Genomic DNA, 23,317 nt, shown 5'->3' with positions numbered 1-23,317 from the left:
GGGGATTCATGATGAACACTTAGCCCTAAGAGGTGATAGCAACATCTTATTACATGATCAATTGCACTAACAGCATAGTTGGAATAATATGGTTGGAATAATAATAATAATATTAATACATTATTATTATTCCAATAATCATGGTTGGAATAATAATAATAATGTCGAAGTAATTGTTTCTCTCCTCGGGGGCTTTAGAAAGTATCCAACCCTCAGCGCTATATTATTATTAAAAAGGTGCCTGCTCAGGTTCAGTAGCAGCCGTATGCAAGAACACGGATTACAAGTTATACTGTAATGGAGCTCAAATATGGAAGGAGAGCATAAGGTACGTCACCTTTTAGACATGGCAGGTTTACTATTTCTCTTCCAGGGTCAGACTTCCAGTGCTACACTCACATAATCCCGGTGAAGAACGAGGAAGGCGTAGTGATGCTGTTCATCCTAAACTTTGATTACGTCCTTGAGGAAGGAAGCAGCGACTCGACAGAGAAACTGAACCACACATCCCCGGAAAGAACTGATTCCGGTGAGTATTTTACCCTATGCACTGCACTGCTCAGTATACTGGTAATGTGGGTATGAAATATTACAGTTGTTTTGACTCTTCCCAATACAGAATGGATGTGCATCAAATGGCTCTCTATTTCCTACGTAGTGCACTACTCAAAGGTAGTGCACTACATAGGGAACGGGGTACCATTTAGGACGCATCCCTATGTAATTATGTAGGACTGCAGCTAGATCAAGGAGCCCATCCCATAGGAAGCCCTAATTGACTTCCTACCAGTTCCCAAAGACACACTCCTCTTCAATAGAAGGGCAATTATACAAGTGGATTCCACTAATTGCGATTATTCATGCTCATCCTCGTCTATCTGCAAGAGGCTAATTAAGCAAGTTGGAACAAAGCTTAAAGTGGAACAAACCTTTAAGTAACTGTCCAGTGTTTCATTAATTATATTACCTATAATTAATAATAATATGAGTGAAATAGTTTTCCTTCCAGAAAAAAATAATTGAAATATGTTAAAAAGCTGCTTTTCTGTGTTGGAATGGTGTGGGCTTACCCCAACAACAGAACAGTGTGGGCCATGTATGTGTATGCCAGTCATAAAGATATGAATGCGAGTAGACCGCTGATTGGCCAGCTCACCCAATGAGCTAACATGACATCATGTTTTATGAGGAAATAGAAAGCATTTTTTAAACCAAAGCAAGTAAATGCTTTGGCCACAAATACCAAGCAATCCCAGTCGAATGAAAACAAAGGGAAGGGAATAGAGCTTGGTGTCATTTTCAAACAGATTAAAGAGATGTTTTGGAACTTTGGCGAATTTGAAAGTGACTCTTTTCTGCAAGCTGTGAAGTGCCATTTTCCCTATTTAGGGAATATACAACATAATTTGGGTATGAGTTAACAGAATATGAACTTTTAAAAGTGATATTTTCACTGGACAGTTCTTTTAACATCTGAAAGACAGATCGCTAGATTCGTGTTTCTTTTCGCAAGGAAACTGAGTAGAAAGCTCAAACGAATAGATAATGGGCTTTATCTAATGACCAGCTGCTTCCATAGGATAAATTAGCACAGATGCACTTTTATCGGCAGGAGAGCTTTTGCATGGCCATTTTATTTCACCATTTATTTGGCCTCCACGAATGTGGAATATTGCCATCTCTGCTCTTATTTTTAAATAGAGATAACAGAGCAGTGGTGTTTGAACTGGGAGCTGTGTCTCTTTACCATCTCCTCCTCCACTGCTGTGTGTCAGAGGGTGTAAATGTCAACAAGACATCTCTGCTTGCTCCTGATTGAAGGTTCCCGAGCATCTCCTCTCACTGAGCAAGGCAGAGCCCTCCACTTGGTTCAGCATGAATCCTGAACACTGCACCCAAGGCGGTGGGGGTTGTGTTTCCTCTGTGTGTGTCGTGTGTCAGGTTGCAAAAATTCTGTGAACTTTCAATAAATACCCTGGTTTTCTGGAAAAAGAAAGGGAATTTATTGAAAGGTCCTGGAATTTTGCAACCCTAGTGTGTGTGTGTGTGTGTGTGTGTGTGTGTGTGTGTGTGTGTGTGTGTGTGTGTGTGTGTGTGTGAGTGCGTGCGTGCGTGTGTGTGTGTGTGTTTTTTTTTAACATGACTAATCAGAGCTGATCACTTCTTCCGTACTAGAGGTCTTCACTGAATGGAAAAAGTGCCACAGAAGGAAGGGACAGATACGCAGGTGGTGTGACAGATCAGCAGACAGACACCACAGGCACACTTATGCTTTATCCATTTTATGGACATAAATGCATAGGCCCGATGTTATTGGCCTCATACAAATATGCTTTCCTTGCAAATTGATTTTAGGGACCATGGGGAGCTAATTATGATCCCATACATACTGTACGATCTCCAGGTATCATAGCAACTAGCACAATAGTACGTGCAAGTGAGAGCATAATCCCTCCTTCACAAAGTCTGCACACAGAACCCACTTCTCAGGATTTTTTCCAAGATGTCACCAAGACCTGAGCAAATAGAACAGCTGTACATTACCAGGAAAATAGATGCATTGCACCGTATGAAAATGTATCTTTCCGCTATGCTTTTATGTGTGGAAAATTACAGTGGTATAGATTCACATAAAATACAATCAATTATTTTAATTCAGGATTCTATTGTCAACTAGATTCACTGGGTGCAACCAAAGAGCTTTCCTCTCATTATGTCGTCCTCTTTGAACCATTTAATTGTAATTTCATACTGAGTTATTGTGACGGATTAATAGCTGCTGTATGAAATGGAAAATGTATGTATTTTGAGTAAATGACCCGTGGAAGGCTTAATGGTATAAAGCAGAGAGGCAGCCGCATGCCCTTCTTTCCCAAAGCAAATAAATACTGTAAATTAATGGGGCTGAATCTAAAAGCACATTCAAGATTCAATTCCCATTCTTCTTGCTTCTCAAATATTCTGCTCTTTTGACGTTTCCACAAAACACACAGGAACTGTGTTCTCCAAACAGAACTGGGAACATTGTATTTTGACATAAGCACGAGTAATACACTAAAACAGGCACATAAATCCAATAATTCAGAAGGCTCAGCGAGGATCAAGTGGTCTCTGCCCTACCATTCATAAATCAACAGCTTCTATCTGCAAGTGACCATTCATACCAAGCAGTCCCAGTTGAATGAAAACGAAACATGTGCCGGAGCACGTGAAGCAGGAGGCCATGACACTCTGCAAGCTTGGTCCACTTGGGCCAGCCCCCTAGCAATACTGTATTTAGAAAAATGAAATACATGGCTCTGGCTATTGCAAGCTAGCTTATAAAAATAGATGAATCAAAAAAGAAAATACTTCACATAGTAGCTACAGTATGTACCTAATGCAAATATTCATCTGATAAAGCTACAGGATTAGCGGTACCAGTACTTTCTATTACTTAAAATGTACATATGAAATAAAAAAAATCACAAGTCTATTAGTAGTTAGCTTCCCATGTTGAAAATCAACTTATACAATGTGTTGCTCGTCATTAGACTAGCCGAGGGAGAGGACGTGTGGTCCACAGATGATTCGAGCAGCGAGGGCTGGAGTAGAAGCTCTGCGCTTAGGGTCATCAAATGAGAAAAAAGCGAGAGCAGATGATGACACAGCAGGGTGTGCATTTGCAGTCAGCATGGCAAAATGTCAATGGAAATATCACAGGCCTCGTTTACTATAAAATGCATATCTTCTCAACCTAACTCCTACCCACTGTAATGCAGGGATATTCGATAGCATGAATAATGTATGGATAATGAATAATGTATGAAAAATGCACGTACAACGTATGGAACCTTTGAAAGGGTCTCTATGAATCACATAAGTGTCTTATATGAAGTATCCCACATTCATACACAAGCATTATACAGAACTATATGTCTGACAGTGTATATTGTCACATATGTGAGAAACACAGGAATTGTATAAGAATCACGTGTTGTGTGCTTCCTTATAGGAATTAGGCCATAATCATATAAGATTGGTCTTTACAAATGTGTGTAAATCCTTTTCATTTGGGACTACAAGGTGAGAGTTTACTGCAGCCGTAGCTTTATAAAAGTCTCTGTGTCTTACGAAAGCCCATGTTGACATACAGTACAGCGCATTCGGAAAGTTTTGAAATGCCTTGACTTCACACCACGGCTTTGCTTATTCCACTTTGCTCAGTTCATCTTCCCTCGATCCTGACTAGTCTCCCAGTCCCTGCGGCTGAAAAACATCCCCACAGCATGATGCTGCCACCACCATGCTTCACCGTAGCGATGGTGCCAGATTTCCTCCAGACCTGACGCTTGGCATGCAGGCCAAAGACTTCAATCTCGGTTTCATCACACCAGAGAATATTGTTTCTCATGGTCTGAGAGTCCTTCAAGTGCCTTTTGGCAAACTCCAAGTGAGCTTTCATGTGCCTTTTACGGAAGAGTGGCTACTGTCTGGCCACTCTACCATAAAGAAATGGTTGTCCTTCTGGAAGGTACTCCCGTCCTTCTGGAAGGTACTCCCATCTCCACAGATTAACTTTGGAGCTCTGTCAGAATGACCATCGGGTTCTTGGTCACCTCCCTAACCAAGGCCCTTCTCCCTCAATTGCTCAGTTTGGCCAGGAGACCAGCTCTAGGAAAAGTCCGGTGGTTCCAAACTTCTTCCATTTAAGAATGATTGAGGCCACTGTGTTATTTGGGACCTACAATGCTGCAATGTTTTGGTACCCTTCCCCAGATCTGTGCCTCGACACAATCCTGTCTCTGCACGCTACAGACAATTTCTTCGACCTCGTGGTTTGGTTTTTGCTCTGACATGCACTGTCAACTGTCGGACCCTATATTGACATGTGTGTGCCTTTCCAAATCATGTCCAATCAATTGAATTTACCACAGGTGGACTCAAATCAAGTTGTAGAAACATCTCAAGGATGATCAATGGAAATAGGATGCACCTGAGCTCAATTTCTAGTCTCACAGCAAAGGGTCTGAATACTTATGTAAATAAGGTATTTCCGTTTTTTTATAAATGTGCAAAAAATTCTAAAAACCTGCTTTGTCATTATGGGGTATTGTGTGTAGATGTATTTATTTTTATTTATTCCATTTTAGAATAAGGCTGTAACGAAACAAAATGTAGAAAAAGTCAAGAGGTCTGAATACTTTCCGAAAGCACTGTGTATGTGACTGCATTTGTTATACATAAAGTCCACTGATTGTTTTATGAAAAAATTTACTTTGTCTCTTTGAATATTATTTACATTTATACATCTTTACATAATGTCCTTCTAGCTCGATGATTGTCACTCAATTATGGAAAGGGGATTTGCCAGGCCCCAGGAAGCCCACAGGAAGGTCAAGGTGTGGTGGATGCGGGACTGGGGGTTCATATGACTGCTGTTGTCCACCTCCTGTGGAAAGAGAGCATAAACAAAATGTCTTTAGCATACACCAAATTGTTACATTTATTTAATGTTTTATTTGACCTTTATTTAACTAGGCAAATCAGTTAAGTACAAATTCTTATTCACAATGAAGGCCTACCAAAAGGCAAAAGGCCTCCTGCAATATAACTACAGGACAAGACACACATCACAACAAGAGGGACAACACTACATAAAGAGAGACCAAAGACAACAACATAACAAGGTAGCAACACATGACAACACATCATGGTAGCAACACAACATAACAACAACATGGTCGCAACACAACATGGTAGCAGCACAAAACATGGTACAAACATTATTGGGCACAGACCACAGCACAAAGGGCAAGAAGGTAGAGACAACAATACATCACACAAAGCAGCCACAGCTGTCAGTAAGTGTCCATGATTGAGTCTTTGAATGAAGAGATTGAGATAAAACTGTCCAGTTTGAGTGCTCGTTCCAGTCGCTAGCTGCAGCGAACTGAAAAGAGGAGCGACCCAGGGATGTGTGTGCTTTGTGGACCTTTAACAGAATGTGACTGGCAGAACGGAACGTGACTGGCAGATGTGGAGAATGAGGGCTGCAGTAGATATCTCAGATAAGGGGGAGTGAGGCCTAAGAGGGTTTTATAAATAAGCATCAACCAGTGGGTCTTGCGACGGGTATACAGAGATGACCAGTTTACAGAGGAGTATAGAGTGCAGTGATGTGTCCTATAAGGGACATTGGTGGAATATCTGATGGCTGAATGGTAAAGAACATCTAGCCGCTCGAGAGCACCCTTACCTGCCGATCTATAAATTATGTCTCCATAATCAAGATGATCATCTGAATCAGGGTTAGTGTGGCAGCTGGGGTGAAAGAGGGGCGATTACGATAGAGGACTGTCAAAAAAAAAATATATATATATATATATTTTTTTAACCTTTATTTAACCAGGTAGGCCAATTGACAACAAGTTCTCATTTACAACTGCGACCTGGCCAAGATAAAGCAAAGCAGTGCGACACAAACAACACAGAGTTACACATGGGATAAACAAACGTACAGTCAATAACACAATAGAAAAATCTATATACAGTGTGTGCAAATGTAGCAAGATCAGGGAGGTAAGGAAATAAATAGGCCATAGTGGCAAAATAATTACAATTTAGCAATTAAACACTGGAGAGATAGATGTGCAGAAGATGAATGTGCAAGTAGAGATACTGGGGTGCAAAGGAGCAAAAAATAAATAAAAAATATAACAATATGGTGATGAGGGAGTTGCGTGGACTATTTACAGATGGGCTGTGTACAGGTGCAATGATCGGTAAGCTGCTCTGACAGCTGATGCTTAAAGTTAGTGAGGGAGATATAAGACTCCAGCTTCAGTGATTTTTGCAATTCGTTCCAGTCATTGGTAGAAGAGAACTGGAAGGAAAGGCGGCCAAAGGAGGAGTTGGCTTTGGGGATGACCAGTGGTGAGGGTAGGCAACAACATCTCCACCCCGCTGATCCTCAACACTGGGGCCCCACAAGGGTGCGTTCTGAGCCCTCTCCTGTACTCCCTGTTCACCCACGACTGCGTGGCACGCACGCCTCCAACTCAATCATCAAGTATGCGGCAGACACAACAGTGGTAGGCTTGATTACCAACAACGACGAGACGGCCTACAGGGAGGAGGTGAGGGCCCTCGGAGTGTGGTGTCAGGAAAATAACCTCACACTCAACGTCAACAAAACTAAGGAGATGATTGTGGACTTCAGGAAACAGCAGAGGGAACACCCCCCTATCCACATCGATTGAACAGTAGTGGAGAGGGTAGCAAGTTTTAAGTTCCTCGGCATACACATCACAGACAAACTGAATTGGTTCACTCACACAGACAGCATCGTGAAGAAGGCGCAGCAGCGCCTCTTCAACCTCAGGCGGCTGAAGAAATTCGGCTTGTCACCAAAAGCACTCACAAACTTCTACAGATGCACAATCGAGAGCATCCTGGCGGGGTGTATCACCGCCTGGTACGGCAACTGCTCCGCCCACAACCGTAAGGCTCTCCAGAGGATAGTGAGGTCTGCACAACGCATCACCGGGGGCAAACTACCTGCCCTCCAGGACACCTACACCACCCGATGTTACAGGAAGGCCATAAAGATCATCAAGGACATCAACCACCCGAGCCACTGCCTGTTCACCCCGCTATCATCCAGAAGGCGAGGTCAGTACAGGTGCATCAAAGCTGGGACCGAGAGACTGAAAAACAGCTTCTATCTCAAGGCCATCAGACTGTTAAACAGCCACCACTAACATTGAGTGGCTGCTGCCAACACACTGACACTGACTCAACTCCAGCCACTTTAATAATGGGAATTGATGGGAAATTATGTAAATATATCACTAGCCACTTTAAACAATGCTACCTTATATAATGTTACATACCCTACATTATTCATCTCATATGCATACGTATATACTGTACTCTATATCATCGACTGCATCCTTATGTAATACATGTATCACTAGCCACTTTAACTATGCCACTTTGTTTACATACATCTCATATGTATATACTGTACTCGATACCATCTACTGTATCTTGCCTATGCTGCTCTGTACCATCACTCATTCATATATCTTTATGTACATATTCTTTATCCCCTTACACTGTGTATAAGACAGTAGTTTTGGAATTGTTAGTTAGATTACTTGTTGGTTATTACTGCATTGTCGGAACTAGAAGCACAAGCATTTCGCTACACTCGCATTAACATCTGCTAACCATGTGTATGTGACAAATAACATTTGATTTGATTTGATTTGAAATATACCTGCTGGAGCGCGTGCTACGGGTGGGTGCTGCCATGATGATCAGTGAGCTGAGATAAGGCGGAGCTTTACCTAGCAAAGACTTATAGATGACCTGGAGCCAGATAAATGCAGAGCCTTTCAAAACTTTATGAAAAATAAGAGTGGGAATTTGCACATAAAGCTGTGCACCTGGTTTACCATCATGTAAACAACTAGATATTCAGGATCAATATTCTGATTCTATTCTCAAACCTAGTACTTTGCTCATGTGAACCCTACAGAAGATTGTGTTAGTGGATTTGTCATTTCTGTGATATGATCAATCAATTTAAAAACCACTAGCAATCTCAGCATCATCCTCAATTTCTCCTCAGAGTTGTCATCAGCCCATGCAATGCTAAAGACATAGATGAATCAAGTAAACTCTATGCTGCTGCCGCTTATATAGAATCACTGATGAGCCATCACATAACCTCAATTAGAGACATCTGTTGTTTAAAACTGACGGAGCATCAGCTGACAAAAGGCTACACTGTATTGTAATGTGTACAACTGCAAATTGTCGGTGTGGAAACCCAGGCAGGTAGATGGCCATCTGGGGAGATGGTTCCAGCCATTTACGAACAACATGTTTGGCCCAACAGGTACACTCAATGATGGGTTAGACCTATTGTTTGTAAACTGCTGGTCCCATCAACCTTGTCACCTACCTACTTGTTAATCCACAGGGCAGAACCCAGAGAGACATCTTCCTTACAGACCATAAGAGTGATGATGCCAATCTATTACATGACATACAGTACATGGCCAAAAGTATGTGGTCACCCCTTCAAATTAGTGTATTCGGCTATTTCAGCCACACCCATTGCTGACAGGTGTATAAAATCAAACACACAGCCATGTAATCTCCATAGACAAACATTGGCAGTAGAATAGCCCATACTGAAGAGCTCAGTGACTTTTAACAAGGCATCGTCATAGGATGCCACCTTTCTAACAAGTCAGTTCATCAACTTTCTATCATGCTGGAGCTGCCTAGGTCAACTGTAAGTGCTGTTATTGTGAAATGGAAACATCTAGGAGCAACAACGGCCGCGGAGTGGTAGGCCACACAAGTTCACAGAACAGGACCGCACACAAGCCTAAGATCACCATGCACAATGCCAAGCGTCGACTGGAGTGGTCTAAAGCTCGCCACCATTGGACTCTGGAGCAGTGGAAACGCGTTCTCTGGAGTAATGAATCATTTATCTGGCAGTCCAACGGACAAATCTGTGTATGGTGGATGCCAGGAGAATGCTACCTGCCCCAATGCATAGTGCCAACTGTACAGTTTGGTGGAGGAGAAAAAGTGGTCTGGGTCTGTTTTTCATGTTTCGGGCTAGGCTGTCACCTTCGTTGTAGAAATGAGCGGACCAAGGCGCAGCGTGAGTAGAGTTCCACATATTTATTGAGGTGAAACTTCAAACAAAGAATAAACAAACGTGCAGTTCGTAGCGCACATAGCACTAAACAAAAACAATGTCCCACAACGCAGGTGCAAAAAGGGACACACTAAGTATGATCCCCAATTAGAGGTCACGATATTCAGCTGCCTCCAATTGGGAACCATACTCACACACCAACTTAGAACTAAAATAATTAGAAAAAAACCTAGTCACGCTCTGACCTATTACACCATAGAGGTCCCCGAGTGCTCTCTATGGTCAGGGCGTGACAGGGCGTGACTCTGTTCGCAAAACCTGAACCTATATGGGGTGGGGTTAGGGTGGGCAGCTAGCGTCGGTGGCGGCTCCGGTGCGGGATGTAGCACCCGCTCAGACTGCGGATCCAGCCATGAAGCCGGGCAGAACGCCGTGCCTGGACTGAGCACCGGCGCAGAGGAAGGCTCCGGCCATGGAGCGGGACTGGACTCCGTGCCTGGACTGGGCACTGGCGCAGAGGAAGGCTCCAGCCATGGCACCGGCGCAGGAAGCTCCGGGCCGTGGCCCGTCACTGGAGGCTCTGGACTGTGAACCGTCGCTGGAAGCTCCAGGCCGTGGACCATCACTGGACGTTCCGGACTGTAGACCATCGCTGGAGACTCAGGGCTGGTGACAGACAATTCAGGGCGAGTACGGGGAGCCGGCACAGGACGTACCGGACTGGAGAGGTGCACCGGAGGCCTGGTGCGTGGAGCCGACACAGGTTTCACCGGACTGATGACACACTCTTCAGTGCGAGTGTGGAGAGCCGGCACAGGACGTACCAGACTGGAAAGGCGCACTGGAGGCTTGGTGCGTGGAGCCGGCACAGGTTTCACCGGACTGATGACACGCTGTGGGGAGCCGGCACATGACGTACCGGGCTGGGAAGGCGCACTGGAGGCCTGGTGCGTGGAGCCGACACAGGTTTCACCGGACTGATGACACACTCTTCAGTGCGAGTGTGGAGAGCCGGCACAGGACGTACCAGACTGGAAAGGCGCACTGGAGGCTTGGTTTCACCGGACTGATGACACGCTGTGGGGAGCCGGCACATGACGTACCGGGCTGGGAAGGCGCACTGGAGGCCTGGTGCGTGGAGCCAGCACAGGTTTCACCGGACTGATGACAAGCTCTTCAGGGCGAGTGTGGGGAGCCGGCACAGGATGAGAAGGCTCTCTTCAGGGCAAATGCGCTGTAGAATACACCTAACCAACATCTCTCTCCAATATCCCTCCTCACACTTCTCCATCAACTCCCCGACGGTCTCTGGCTCTCTCCTCGGCTCGACCGACCGCCCCTTGTGCCCCCCCAAAAAAATCTTGGGGTTTCTCTGGCCGTGCACCCCGGCGTCGTCGCTTTTCCTCCAGGGCACGCTGCTTGGTCCTGTAGTGGTGGGATATTCTGTCACGTTCGTTGTAGAAATGAGCAGACCAAGGCGCAGCGTGAGTAGACCTATTACTGACCCCAAGGGCTCTCTATGGTCAGGGCGTGACATAGGCCCCTTAGTTCCAATGAAGATGATTCTGTACTTCCAACTTTGTGGCAACAGTTTGGGGAAGGCCCCTTCCTGTATCAGCATGACAATGCCCCCGTGCACAAAGCGCGGCCCATACAGAAATGGTTTGTCGAGATCGGTGTGGAAGCAGCAATGAGTCCATTTGATCTCATCATCATGATCTGTATGATCCATGATATTAAAGAGATTCTCTGGTATATTTCTATACTTTTTAGCCAGAAGTTCTGAAAGTTGCACTCACAAGCCAAAAGTGATCCCTGTAAATTGCGTACTATATCACATGTCATTTTTCCCTCTCTCGCTCTGCTGTGGGCACATCATGCTAGGTGTCACTCATATAGCGAGGGACTGAAGCTCATTGGCTGAAATCGAATTGCTCGGTGGATGGCCCACGTGGGGGAAAATATAGTGACAGCTTCCAGCAAAGAAGTTTCTTCTAAACTAGTTATTTTGTGGCTAATTGAGGTAAGACAGTAATTCTGCTCATAGATACTTAGTAGTCAACAAAGTTCCAGAGCATGTCTTTAACCAGTACTATACATCTTACAGGGGCATAGCTGGGCTAGTCTACTACCAAAAAAGCTATATGTAGGGGTATGGTTGCAAAATTACAGTAATTATCCCAAAATTCCCATGTTTTCTTTCATTCTAGTTGAAGGATTCCTGATTTCCTGCTTATTGTAAGCTAAGTGTTTTGATAACTTTCAAATGTAGTGCCAGGTCCATGTAGAATGAACAACTCTTTATATGATACCATACTGTAAAAGCAGTGTTCTGCTAATATAACAACATGTACATTTCATTGTTATTCCCAGCCGATACAGATACTGTGCCTATTGACATTTTATCTGGTGGTAATGGGGCTACCTTGTCAAACATGTCAGAGTGGTCATATACCTTCCTGTGTGATGTCCCTTATACAACAGGAGTTCCCTGATCCTGGTGCAGAATACACAGGGTTTCTCCCTCCCCATATTGAACGATACCATTCAATTCAATTATTTTCAAAAGACAATACAGCTAAAAGTTGTGTCCAGTAAAATGATTATGCCGAGTGCCAGGTCTCCCGCCATTCAGACAGTATCAAGCCTATGTCTATCAGTCTGGACTTCATCACACCCCCTTGCAAGTCCCCATGTGCTGGCTCCATACATGTTTATATGAACACATACACACATAATCACTGTTCTATTACAGTACCAATGGCAGTTAAGATAGTGCATTGTGTGTCAGATATTACATATGATGACGTTTGAACAAGTCAGACTAAACCTACCCAATTCTGTTCTGCCCATCTACAACCATTGGTGAGCAGGGAAGAGGTGAGGCTGGAGGTGAGGCTTGTAAATGGTTTGACATTATACGCATCTAAGAATAATATCAGTTTACATCAATTTTGTTTCACAATTGGGTTATCAAATGCATCAAAGTAATGAAGAGGGTTTACTTTCTGTATTTGTACAAATGATGAGCCTGTGAAATCTGTTGCAGAGGGAGACTGGCAACAACGGAGGAGGTGTCACAAGGGTACTTGTGTCGCATAACACTTTTATTCTGAGATCTTGCCTGACAAGCTGTGAAAATCGCAAGTGAACAGTGAATGAAATGATTTTAAGGTCACTAAACCATTGCAATGACATTGCTGGACATGTTATGATACCCACTTTTGCTCCTTCTGGTAGGTCCCGGCATCCGTTTATGGGAACCAGGGGATCAGTCTGGCACCCAGCTGTGCACTTTGTCTAACAGAACAACAGGGTCAACGATTGTCATCATCCTTCAATCATTAACATGGCTTGAGAAAGAACGTAATATCCTTTGGAAGCTAATTCTATTCTTTACAGATGTAGACTAACTGGATCCAGATTGGATTAGCTTCAGGCAGTTGCTATGGCCCTGGGTTGGTTTGATGTTTGTTGCTGAGTTAGCTAGTACTACAGTAGCTGCATCCAATATTTATTTGTGACCTAGACATGGTTTGCACCTTGGTTGACACTAACTTAGAGTGGCATGGAAATACGATGGCATTGCCAAAGTAGGCAAGTAATTAGTAGGAAACAAATTTGCCATATTATGACGTCGTCAAATTTACTTTAGAGAGATGGTAATGTTGCCATTACTGTTACAGGCAAAGTTGGTCAAAATAACCGGCAATGCTAATGTTAGCTAGCTAAAATATTAGTGGTCCCCTCAATCTTAGTTAGCTAGCTAAAGTTATTCTGCATCTAAAGTCAACCTGGTGACATCACAATCATGACAAATGGTTTTCTTACTAATTATTTGACTTCTTTTGAAATGTTATCGTGTTTCCAAACCAAATCCAAGTTTTATTGAGGTAGGGTAATGTTAGCCAGCTAGCTAGTTGGTAGCTAGCTAGCTAATGTCAGCTATGCTAGCAATGATAGTGATAATGATTCTCAAAATATACAGTGAATTCGGAAAGTATTCAGACCCCTTTACTTTTTACACATTTTATTACGTTACAGCCTTATTCTAAAATGTATTAAATAGTTTTTTGGGAAGTTGAACCTTCACCCCAGTCTGAGGTCCTGCGAGTTCTGGAGCAGGTTTTCATCGAGGATCTCTCTGTACTTTGCTCCATTCATCTTTCCCTCAAACCTGACTAGTCTCACAGTCGCTGCCGCTGAAAAACATCCCCACAGCATGATGCTGCCACCACTATGCTTCACCGTAGGGATGGAGCCAGGTTTCTCTCCAGACATGACGTTTGGCATTCAGGCCAAATAGATCAATCTTGGTTTCATCAGACCAAAGCATCTTGTTTCTCATGATCTCAGAGTCTTTGGGTGCCTTTTGGCAAACTCCAAGCGGGCTGTCTTGTGTCATTTACTGAGGAGTGGATTCCTTCTGGCCACTACCATAAAGGCCCCATTGGTGGAGTACTGCCTTCTGTAAGGTTCTCCCATCTCCACAGAGGAACTCTGGAGCTATATTAGAGTGACCATCGGGTTCTTGGTCACCTCCCTAACCAAGTCCTTTCTCCCTCAATTGCTCAGTTTGGCCAGGAGGCCAGCTCTAGGAAGAGTCTGGTGGTTCCAAACTTCTTCCATTTAAGAATGATGGAGGCCACTGTGTTGTTGGGGACCTTCAATGCTGTACCCTTCCCCAGATCTGTGCCTCAACACAATCCTGTCTCAGAGCTCTACAGACAATTCCTTCGACTTCATCACTTGGTTTTTGCTCTGACATACAGTGTCAACTGTGGGACCTTATATTGACAGGTGTGTGCCTTTCCAAATCATGTCCAATCAATTGAATTTACCACAGCTGGATTCCAATTAAGATGTAGGAATGTCTCAAGGATGATCAATGGAAACAGGATGCAGGATGCAGCTGAATTGAGCCGGCTCAATTTCGAGTCTCATAGCATAGGGGCTGAATACTGATGAACAAAACCTACTCACCAGTTATTGTGGCAACTTTTTCCGGATCCAATCCTTCTTTTTTCTCCGCATCTTCTCCCCTTTTAACTTTGCCACCTAGAATTGTTCAAATTAGATAAGTTCAATGTGTCATAAATAATTCTCCAAAGTTCAAATGACACAGCCAGACATTTTTGAGTTAGGACTGAAGATATTGACTCTGGCTTAGCTTACAACACTACAAATAATACATACATAGAATTAGAATGGGTTTCCCAAACTCTGACCTGACCTCCCCCTACTCACCAGTTATTGTGGCCACTTTTTCAGGATCCAATCCTTCTTTTTTCTCCGCATCTTCTCCCCTTTTAGCTTTGCGACCTAGAATTTTATTTCTAGATGGCAAAGCCAAAGAACACCATCCCAACCGTGAAGCACGGGGGTGGCAGCATCATGTTGTGGGAGTGCTTTGCTGCAGGAGGGACTGGTGCACTTCACAAAATAGATGGCATCATGAGGATGGAAAATTATGTGAATATATTGAAGCAACATCTCAAGACATCAGTCAGGAAGTTAAAGCTTGGTCGCAAATGGGTCTTCCAAATGGACAATGACCCCACGCATACTTCCAAAGTTGTGGCAAAATGGCTTAAGGACAACAAAGTCAAGGTATTGGAGTGGCCATCACAAAGCCCTGACCTCAATCCCATAGAAAATTTGTGGACAGAACTGAAAAAGTGTGTGAGAGCAAGGAGGCCTACAAACCTGACTCAGTTACACCAGCTCTATCAGGAGGAATGGGCCAAAATTCACCCAACGTATTGTGGGAAGCTTGTGGAAGGCTACCCGAAACGTTTGACCCAAGTTAAACAATTTAAAGGCAATGCTAACAAATACTAATTGAGTGTATGTAAACTTCTGACCCACTGGGAATGTGATGAAATAAAGTAAAGCTCAAATAAATCATTCTCTACTATTATTCTGACATTTCACATTCTTAAAATAAAGTGTTGATCCTAACTGGGAATTTTTACTAAGATTAAATGTCAGGAATTGTGGAAACTGAGTTTAAATGTATTTGGCTAAGGTGTATGTAAACTTCCGACTTCAACTCTAGGCCCTTTTCAAAGAGATTAGTTGGTTGTTAGGGGCAGTCGAAACAAGCAGAACTTCAGAAGTCTTCCCTCTTCCGCCTACTTCCCTCAGGCATCTAATATGATTGTAAACGGAGACACCTACAATATAGACACTGAGGCATGTATCACTATGTAAATTGCATACCTCCTGCCATTAGGGGCTATTTCAGAGGCCTGTCCAGGAGCCCTGTTGAGTATGATGGCTTTATTGTGTGTTAGGGTTGTTGTAACATCAGCGCATGTGGCCCGGAGAATGGAAACAGATGGCAGTAACATTATGTATGAAGGGTGCTGAACGATGGCTGCCTCATATTCATGAGTGAGCCTGGGGCTCACTTTCAACCCTTCTTCAATTGCTAATGATCCCAAACTACAGTTCCCTCCCAAGGTGGCGTCTATATTGTGCCTGTGTGTCCTCTCTGAAGATGTTACTGGACAGTGGGCACGCATGAGATGGGATACTGGACAGGACACACCATCTCTCTCAGTTAAATTAAGTGTTTCGACATACAGTATACCCTTGAACGCGGTATGATGGATAATGATACCCTGCGGTGTACAAAGTTGATCAAAGTTGAATTAATGAATCATCAAAGAAGACAGAACACTACATATATGATAGGCATAACTGCAATATGCACACTATGCACTGAGGGGTAATGAGCCAACCAAGGTGATTCAGTCACGTACCACTGAATGCCATTGGATTAAAAGGTTGATTCTCCTGCTTTCCTTCCCCTGTTTGATCATGAACACATATAAAGTAATCTAATTATAGATTTCCACACAGTCAGAGAAATGAAAGTGCAACTTCCAACTCAAAGAACGGTAATGAGATTTGCATTAATTGAAAATGTGACTGAATTGACTGAAGAGTTGTTGCCATTGCTTGTGATTTAGATCCTTGACATTTTGTTTTGAAGTCTAAAATCATACTTTTGTGTCACTTCTTCAATTGATTGTTTACTGCAGGAATAAACACGTCCAACATCTTCTGTTGTTTAGGAAAGGGACGATTCTTCCGATTCCGCCAGGCTGCCTTGAGTCTGGTCTCCAACAAACAGTCTCTTCCACAAGAGGACCCAGATGCCGTTACGGTGGACTCACCCTCCTCCTCGGTGGCTCTGACCAATTTCCAGTCGCCTCCGACCAAGGAAAACTGCAGCCCCACCAATGCCAAAGACACACGGGCCCTCATCAGCTCCAACCACCACTCCTCCCAGGCCAGTTTGCATGGACCCGGACCCCTGAGCCACTCCTCTCCCAAGCAGTACCCCTGGGAAAGGCTGTACCAGACAGAGGCGCACCAGTCCACCACCTGCCTGGCACACACCATCTCCAGAGGCAGCATCAGCGGGAGCAGCATGAGGCGAGCGTCTTCCGTCCACGACATAGAAGGCTTCAGCAACTCCAAGAGCATGTTCAGGGACCGACACGCAAGTGAAGGTAAAGTAGGATAATGAAATGTCTAATGAAAGCCTTGTGGTACCTAGATTTAGAATGGGGGACAGAGGTTTTGTCATCTATGTGAATAGAGAATGCTCCTTGCTCAATAATTGTGTATGATAGTATGCTATCACAGATTTATGTCCGCATTATCTGCATCCACAGTACTATGTATTTCTCTCTTCCTCTCACCGGTATAATGCTGCTTTTAGACAATGGTCGCTATATCCGAGGTAACGATGTGTTCTCTGACCATGCTTGATGTGCACTGGACTGTTTGAAGCATGTATCCTAATCAAGACAATTGCCCTCAATTATGATTATTTCGCCCTGAAATTCTACTCTCAATGGAAGTGCTGCACTTGAGAATGTGTTGTGACTTAGACATTTAGGTGTGGTGACGTTTTTTGTCATGTCAGCTTATTTGAAATGTCTTTTGATGATTGATCAACACCTCTTGAATGAAAGCCTGCTGCCTCAACTGATTGCTAATATTGCCATCCCCACCCAACACCTGCATGAAAGACAGCCATTTTGCTTTATTGGGGGGGGATCAGCTCTGTCAGCTTCCCATGAATACTACTGCATGCTCTTTACTAGAGCTGTGCTATACTGCATTACCACCTCTCTCTCTATAGTCAATTCCTTTGGGTTTTCTTCACGTTCCAGGTCCGTTCAATCATTTCAAGTCCAGTTTGCTGGGCTCCACCTCGGAGTCCAACATCAACAAGTACAGCACCATCAACAAGATCCCGCTGATTGCGCTCAACTTCGCAGAGCGGAATAACGAAAATAAGGCACAATCTCCTCCATCGTCAGAAAACACTATCATAGCACCCAAGGTCAAGGACAGAACGCACAACGTCACTGAAAAAGTCACACAGGTGAGACAGTTGACGCCATTTGTATGGAAAGCACATTTGACTGTTGTAACATTTGTTGGTATAATCACATTAAAATATATGTTTTATTTTTTCGTACAACTTTCCTGTTACATCATGCAGAAAACAAGACATGTATCTAATGAATGCCTGACACGTATGATTATTCTTCGGCGCTAATGGCAGCTTCGACATCCTCAATGAATTTGAGGTTTGTGCTCTGTGGAAAAACAAGTCCAGCAGTGTAGCAGAAACTCTTCTGCTTGTGCCTAGGACAACTAACCGCTGTACAGTGACTGTCGTCTCATTAATGTCAGTGACAAACCTCAGCACAGTCTGTAGGATAGAAAACCAAGCTTTCCTTTGACAGGTGAAAACCAGGCACTCCTGACAATGACAATCTATAGAAGAGACAAGCCATTCTGACTCATAAATACAGCCATCATCCTACTGAACTCTCCATTTCTGTGTTGCTGGACCTTGAGTTGGCCATTCAACGGGTTTTTCACATCAGTAGCTGTCAGGATGCAATTAAGAATCCATAATTGTCAGAGCTCATTAGGATCCAGAGGAGAGGAAAGCCACGTACTCACTGGCTATTAGATTACAACATTGCTTGAATAACCATAATAAGCCATAGAGTCCAACCATGGAGAAAAGCTTACAGAGATGTTAACCAAGCTGTTGAACGTTGGACACTGTCTGTTGTATCTATGCCATTGTTATGAATCGAGCACTGCAAATGTCTAAAAGAAGAGCACAAAGTAGTCTTTTCAAAAGATGTACGGCTAGGATACGTTACCTGATTATCCTCCTTCAATACTATCATATCATATCAAATTAATCAAAGTCAATAGATTCATTTACTACCACTTACTGCCAGAATGTGAGACGGTAAGGCAGTGATCCTGTGGAACACATCTATATTGGAAGTCACATGATTCACATCCCAAGACAGAGGCAATTGTCATGTCTGTCAATTGAGAGTAGAGGACTGTGCAGCACTTACTCTCGGGTTAACTGAGTCAAGTGGGTTAAAAGCAGACTCTGGTTAAACTGTCAGATTAATATTTTGCCATTCCGACAAAGGTTTGACACTCATATCTACAGAGTAAAACTTTATTTCTATCAGAAGCCTAGTTAATTAGTGCTCTTAATGGTTGCTGTCTTCGTGGTTGCTGTCTTAGTGGTTGCCACTTCTCTCTCTGCTACTACAGGTACTGTCACTTGGCGCTGATGTCCTTCCAGAATACAAGCTCCAGACTCCACGCATGGACAGATTCACCATCCTCCACTACAGTCCCTTCAAAGCTATGTGGGACTGGCTCATCCTGCTGCTGGTCATCTACACAGCCATTCTTACTCCCTACTCTGCTGCTTTCCTACTCAATGACCGCGAGGAGCAAATGAGGCGCGAGTGTGGATACTCCTGCAATCCCCTGAACGTGGTGGATTTCATGGTGGACATCATGTTCATCGTTGACATTGTTATCAACTTCCGAACCACCTATGTGAATCTGAACGAGGAAGTGGTCAGCCAGCCAGGGAAGATTGCCATTCAATACTTCAAAGGCTGGTTCCTTATAGACATGGTGGCTGCGATCCCCTTTGACCTGCTTATCTTCGGTTCAGGATCAGATGAAGTAAGTCGTCCCTGATGCATGTCTTTCCCTGTGTTTTTCTCTCTGGGAGGTTTATTGCATATCACTTTAGCAGTGCTCCCATTCTTTTCCCATTTACTAAGCTCAGTTTTATGGGCTACTACTTAAAGCCTGCATTTCTCTGTCTCGTCTCTGAAAGGATTACTGTATTAAATTGCATGTTGCCTTTTTTTTCTTCTGAATGGCCGTCATTTCAAAATCCATTTACGTGGATTAATGGCTTACAAATGGCAATCAATGATGCATTTAAATGAGGGGAGAGTCAGCAGCGCTGTGTGCACAGCTTACATGCAGATGTGAAAGGCCCATTGGGAGGCAGGCTGGCTTGTTTATTTATGAGGGAATATCCCTTCAGGGTCTGGAGCCACTTCAGCGCTTTATCATGCTTTGTTGGCACACCAGAACATGAGAGACAGCTCGTGCTTATAAACCATAATCACCTTTTCTACTGCTGCTGAGTCAGACTGAATATTGACAACAAACCAACATTTAAACCAGTGTAATAAACCAAAACCGTTCAATTTTAAATTTACCCCCATTGTCTTCTATCTATGCCACCAAGGTTTGTGTCCAATTTTTTACCTTCAAATAATTTTTTAAATGTATGTTTTGGATGAAATTGAAACAGGATCTTTAGTACTGTAGAGATATACAGCTTATTTAAGGGTAATTGTTGACCATTATTAGTTTTCTTTATTGACCAACAGCAACCAGGTGTAGGGAGCTATTTTGTCACATCCTGCAAGTGTTAATGGATTCACATATTTGCCCTTTCCAAGCATAGTTTTTGTCTAAGACAGTAATGATCAGGGAGATTTGTAACCAAGCCAGCAGGCTCCCGTGCTGTGTTTAAGTTCTCCGCCATGCTTCAGTTGCTTATACCCTGCTGGCTGCACAACACACTATACATAACATAGTATTGTTTGTATTCCACTGTAGGTATTCCAGTAATATGTTTTGTAGACTTGAGACTATGCAATGTATTTTTATATGTACTATTGTGTAGGAAAATGTGGTAGTATGCTCGGCAAAAAAAAATAATAATACACTGACCGTTGTTTCCTTTTAACTAAATTAGTAATACATTTTTTAGTAATATTACGTATATATTTTTGTACTTGTACTTAGTAACAAGCTTTTGCTCAGTGGGAATAGCTTGAAAGAAAGTAGTGTGTTTTTGCCTGTCTTGCATCCCCTGAATAGTTTAATTGAGGAGGCTATTTTCTATTGGTAACGGACCTGTAATGCTACTATAAGCCCTAGCTATGTGGAGCTAGATCAAACAGCTAAATGGGGCCAGGCAGGGATATGTACATGAGCGCAGTGCTAGAAAGACTCGCTGTACATGTACAGTATGTTCCTCGGCCGAGAACTGCTACAGAAAGCATCAAAATGTCCAGACTTAATCAAATACTGAGCTATGTTGTATTCTAAAAATATATATTGTTTAACAAGTACTGTAAGTATGAGGTACTTTTCTGCACCGCTGGTGTGCTTGGCCAAAGAGCTCTATTTGCATGTCATCTGACCATCGCACCGGTTCCAATCAAAGTGTCAATGCCGCTTATCAAACTGCAGGCGGTGCTACTGTATGGTCAGATAACATGAAAATCCAGCTCTTTGCCCATGCACACCACTGGTGGGTTTGGTGTTGAAAAACAGAAGTGTATGCAGAAAAGTACCTCATACCTATGGTAAACTATGATGGTAGATTTTTGATGTTATGAGGCTATTTTGCTTCCACTGGTCCTGGGGCTGTTGTTAAAGGAGAATTTACCTTTTTTACAACCATATCTACATTTTTTATATAAATGGCATATTATAGAAAGGTCCAGACACCTTTTTTCTCAATTTTACTCGTGTCTGAGAAACTTCAGCTCCGTTGTGCAACATGTACTGTACGGGGGTTCTTCCATTCAAAAAAAAAATGTTTGGCCTTCCTATGACATCGGGTGCTGTAGGTGTCATGTAGGGCAGGTAGTTTGCCCCCGGTGATGCGTTGTGCAGACCGCAACACCCTCTGGAGAGCCTTATGGTTGAGTTGCCATACCAGGCTGTGATGCAGCCCCTACAGGATGCTCTCGATTGTGCATCTGTAAAAGTTTGTCAGGGTTTTGGGTGACAAGGCAAATTTCTTCAGCCTCCTGAGGTTGAAGAGGCGCTATTGCGCCTTCTTCACCACACTGTCTGTGTGGGTGGACCATTTCAATTTGTCTGTGATGTGTACGCCCAACTTTCAACCTTCTCCACTGCTGTCCCTTCGATGTGGATAGGGAAGTGCTCATTCTGCTGTTTCCTGAAGTCCACGATCATCTCCTTTGTTTTTTTAACGCTGAGTGAGAGGTTGTTTTCCTGACACCACACTCCGAGGGCCCTCACCTCCTCCTTGTAGGCTCATCGTTGGTGATCAGGCCCACTACTGTTGTGTCATCTGCAAACTTGATGATTGAGTTGGAGGCGTGCATGGCCACGCAGTCATGGGTGAACAGGGAGTACAGGAGAGGGCTGAGCACACACCATCATTACATTTGCCGATGACACAACAGTGGTAGGCCTGATCACCGACAACGATGAGACAGCCTATAGGTAGGAGGTCAGAGACCTTGCCGTGTGGTGCCAGGACCACAACCTCTCCCTCAACGTGATCAAGACAAAGGAGATGATTGTGGACTACAGGAAAAGGAGGACCGAGCACAGCCACATTCTCATCAACAGGGCTGTAGTGGAGCATGTTGAGAGCTTCAAGCTCCTTGGTGTCCACATCACCAACAAACTAACATGGTCCAAGCACACCAAGACAGTCGTGAAGAGGACACGACAAAACCTATTCCCCCTCAGGAGACTGAAAAGATTTGGCATGGGTCTCAGATCCTCAAAACGTTCACAGCTGCACCATCGAGAGCATGACTGGTTGCATCACTGCCTGGTATGGCAACTGCTTGGCCTCCGACCACAAGGCACTACAGAGTGTAGTGCGTACGCCCCAGTACATCACTGGGGCCAAGCTTCCTGCCATCCAGGACCTCTATACCAGAAGAAGGCCAATACAATTGTCAAAAGACTCCAGCCACCCTAGTCATAGACTGATCTCTCTACTACCGCATGGCAAGTGGTCCAAGAGGCTTCTAAACAGCTTCTACCCCCAAGCCATAAGACTCCTGAACGTCTAATCAAATGACTATTTGCATTGCTACTCTCTGTTATTATCTATGCAAAGTCACTTTAATAACTCTACCTACATGTACTTATTACCTCAATTACCTCAACTTACCAGCACATTGACTCTGCACAGGTACCCCATGTATATTGCCTTGCTATTGTTATTTTACTGCTGCTCTTTAATTATTTGTTACTTTAACTTCTTATTCTTTTTTTCTTTTTTTGTTGTTGCTTTGTTGGTTAATTAAGGGCTTGTAGTAAGCATTTCACTGCAAGGTCTACACCTGTGCATGTGACAAATACAATTGTTTTGATTTCAGTAATGTAATTCAGGTCTTTAGATGGTATACACATGAAAGTGTGTCATTCCAAACTTTATCTGCAACGTTATAATACCATTCTGTTGTGACTTGAGCGATACCTCTC

The 23,317-nt window shown here is 43.5% G+C and overlaps 1 protein-coding gene across 1 annotated transcript in view; it reads left to right on the top strand.

Annotated features, from left to right (window-relative positions):
- Positions 1 to 23,317, top strand: part of LOC115116274 (potassium voltage-gated channel subfamily H member 7-like) — a 97,199-nt gene that overhangs the window by 25,266 nt on the left and 48,616 nt on the right. The window contains exons 3-7 of the mRNA XM_065012426.1: positions 374 to 529; positions 16,750 to 17,190; positions 17,403 to 17,423; positions 17,860 to 18,074; positions 19,289 to 19,714. Of these exons, the coding sequence (XP_064868498.1) occupies positions 374 to 529; positions 16,750 to 17,190; positions 17,403 to 17,423; positions 17,860 to 18,074; positions 19,289 to 19,714 (1,259 nt within the window). The remainder of the gene's footprint in view (positions 1 to 373; positions 530 to 16,749; positions 17,191 to 17,402; positions 17,424 to 17,859; positions 18,075 to 19,288; positions 19,715 to 23,317) is intronic.

The sequence above is a fragment of the Oncorhynchus nerka genome, linkage group LG3, assembly GCF_034236695.1.
Source record: "Oncorhynchus nerka isolate Pitt River linkage group LG3, Oner_Uvic_2.0, whole genome shotgun sequence".
Taxonomy (NCBI): domain Eukaryota; kingdom Metazoa; phylum Chordata; class Actinopteri; order Salmoniformes; family Salmonidae; genus Oncorhynchus; species Oncorhynchus nerka.
The sequence above is the reverse complement of the archived record's forward strand: the minus strand, read 5'-3'. Positions and strand labels throughout refer to the sequence as shown.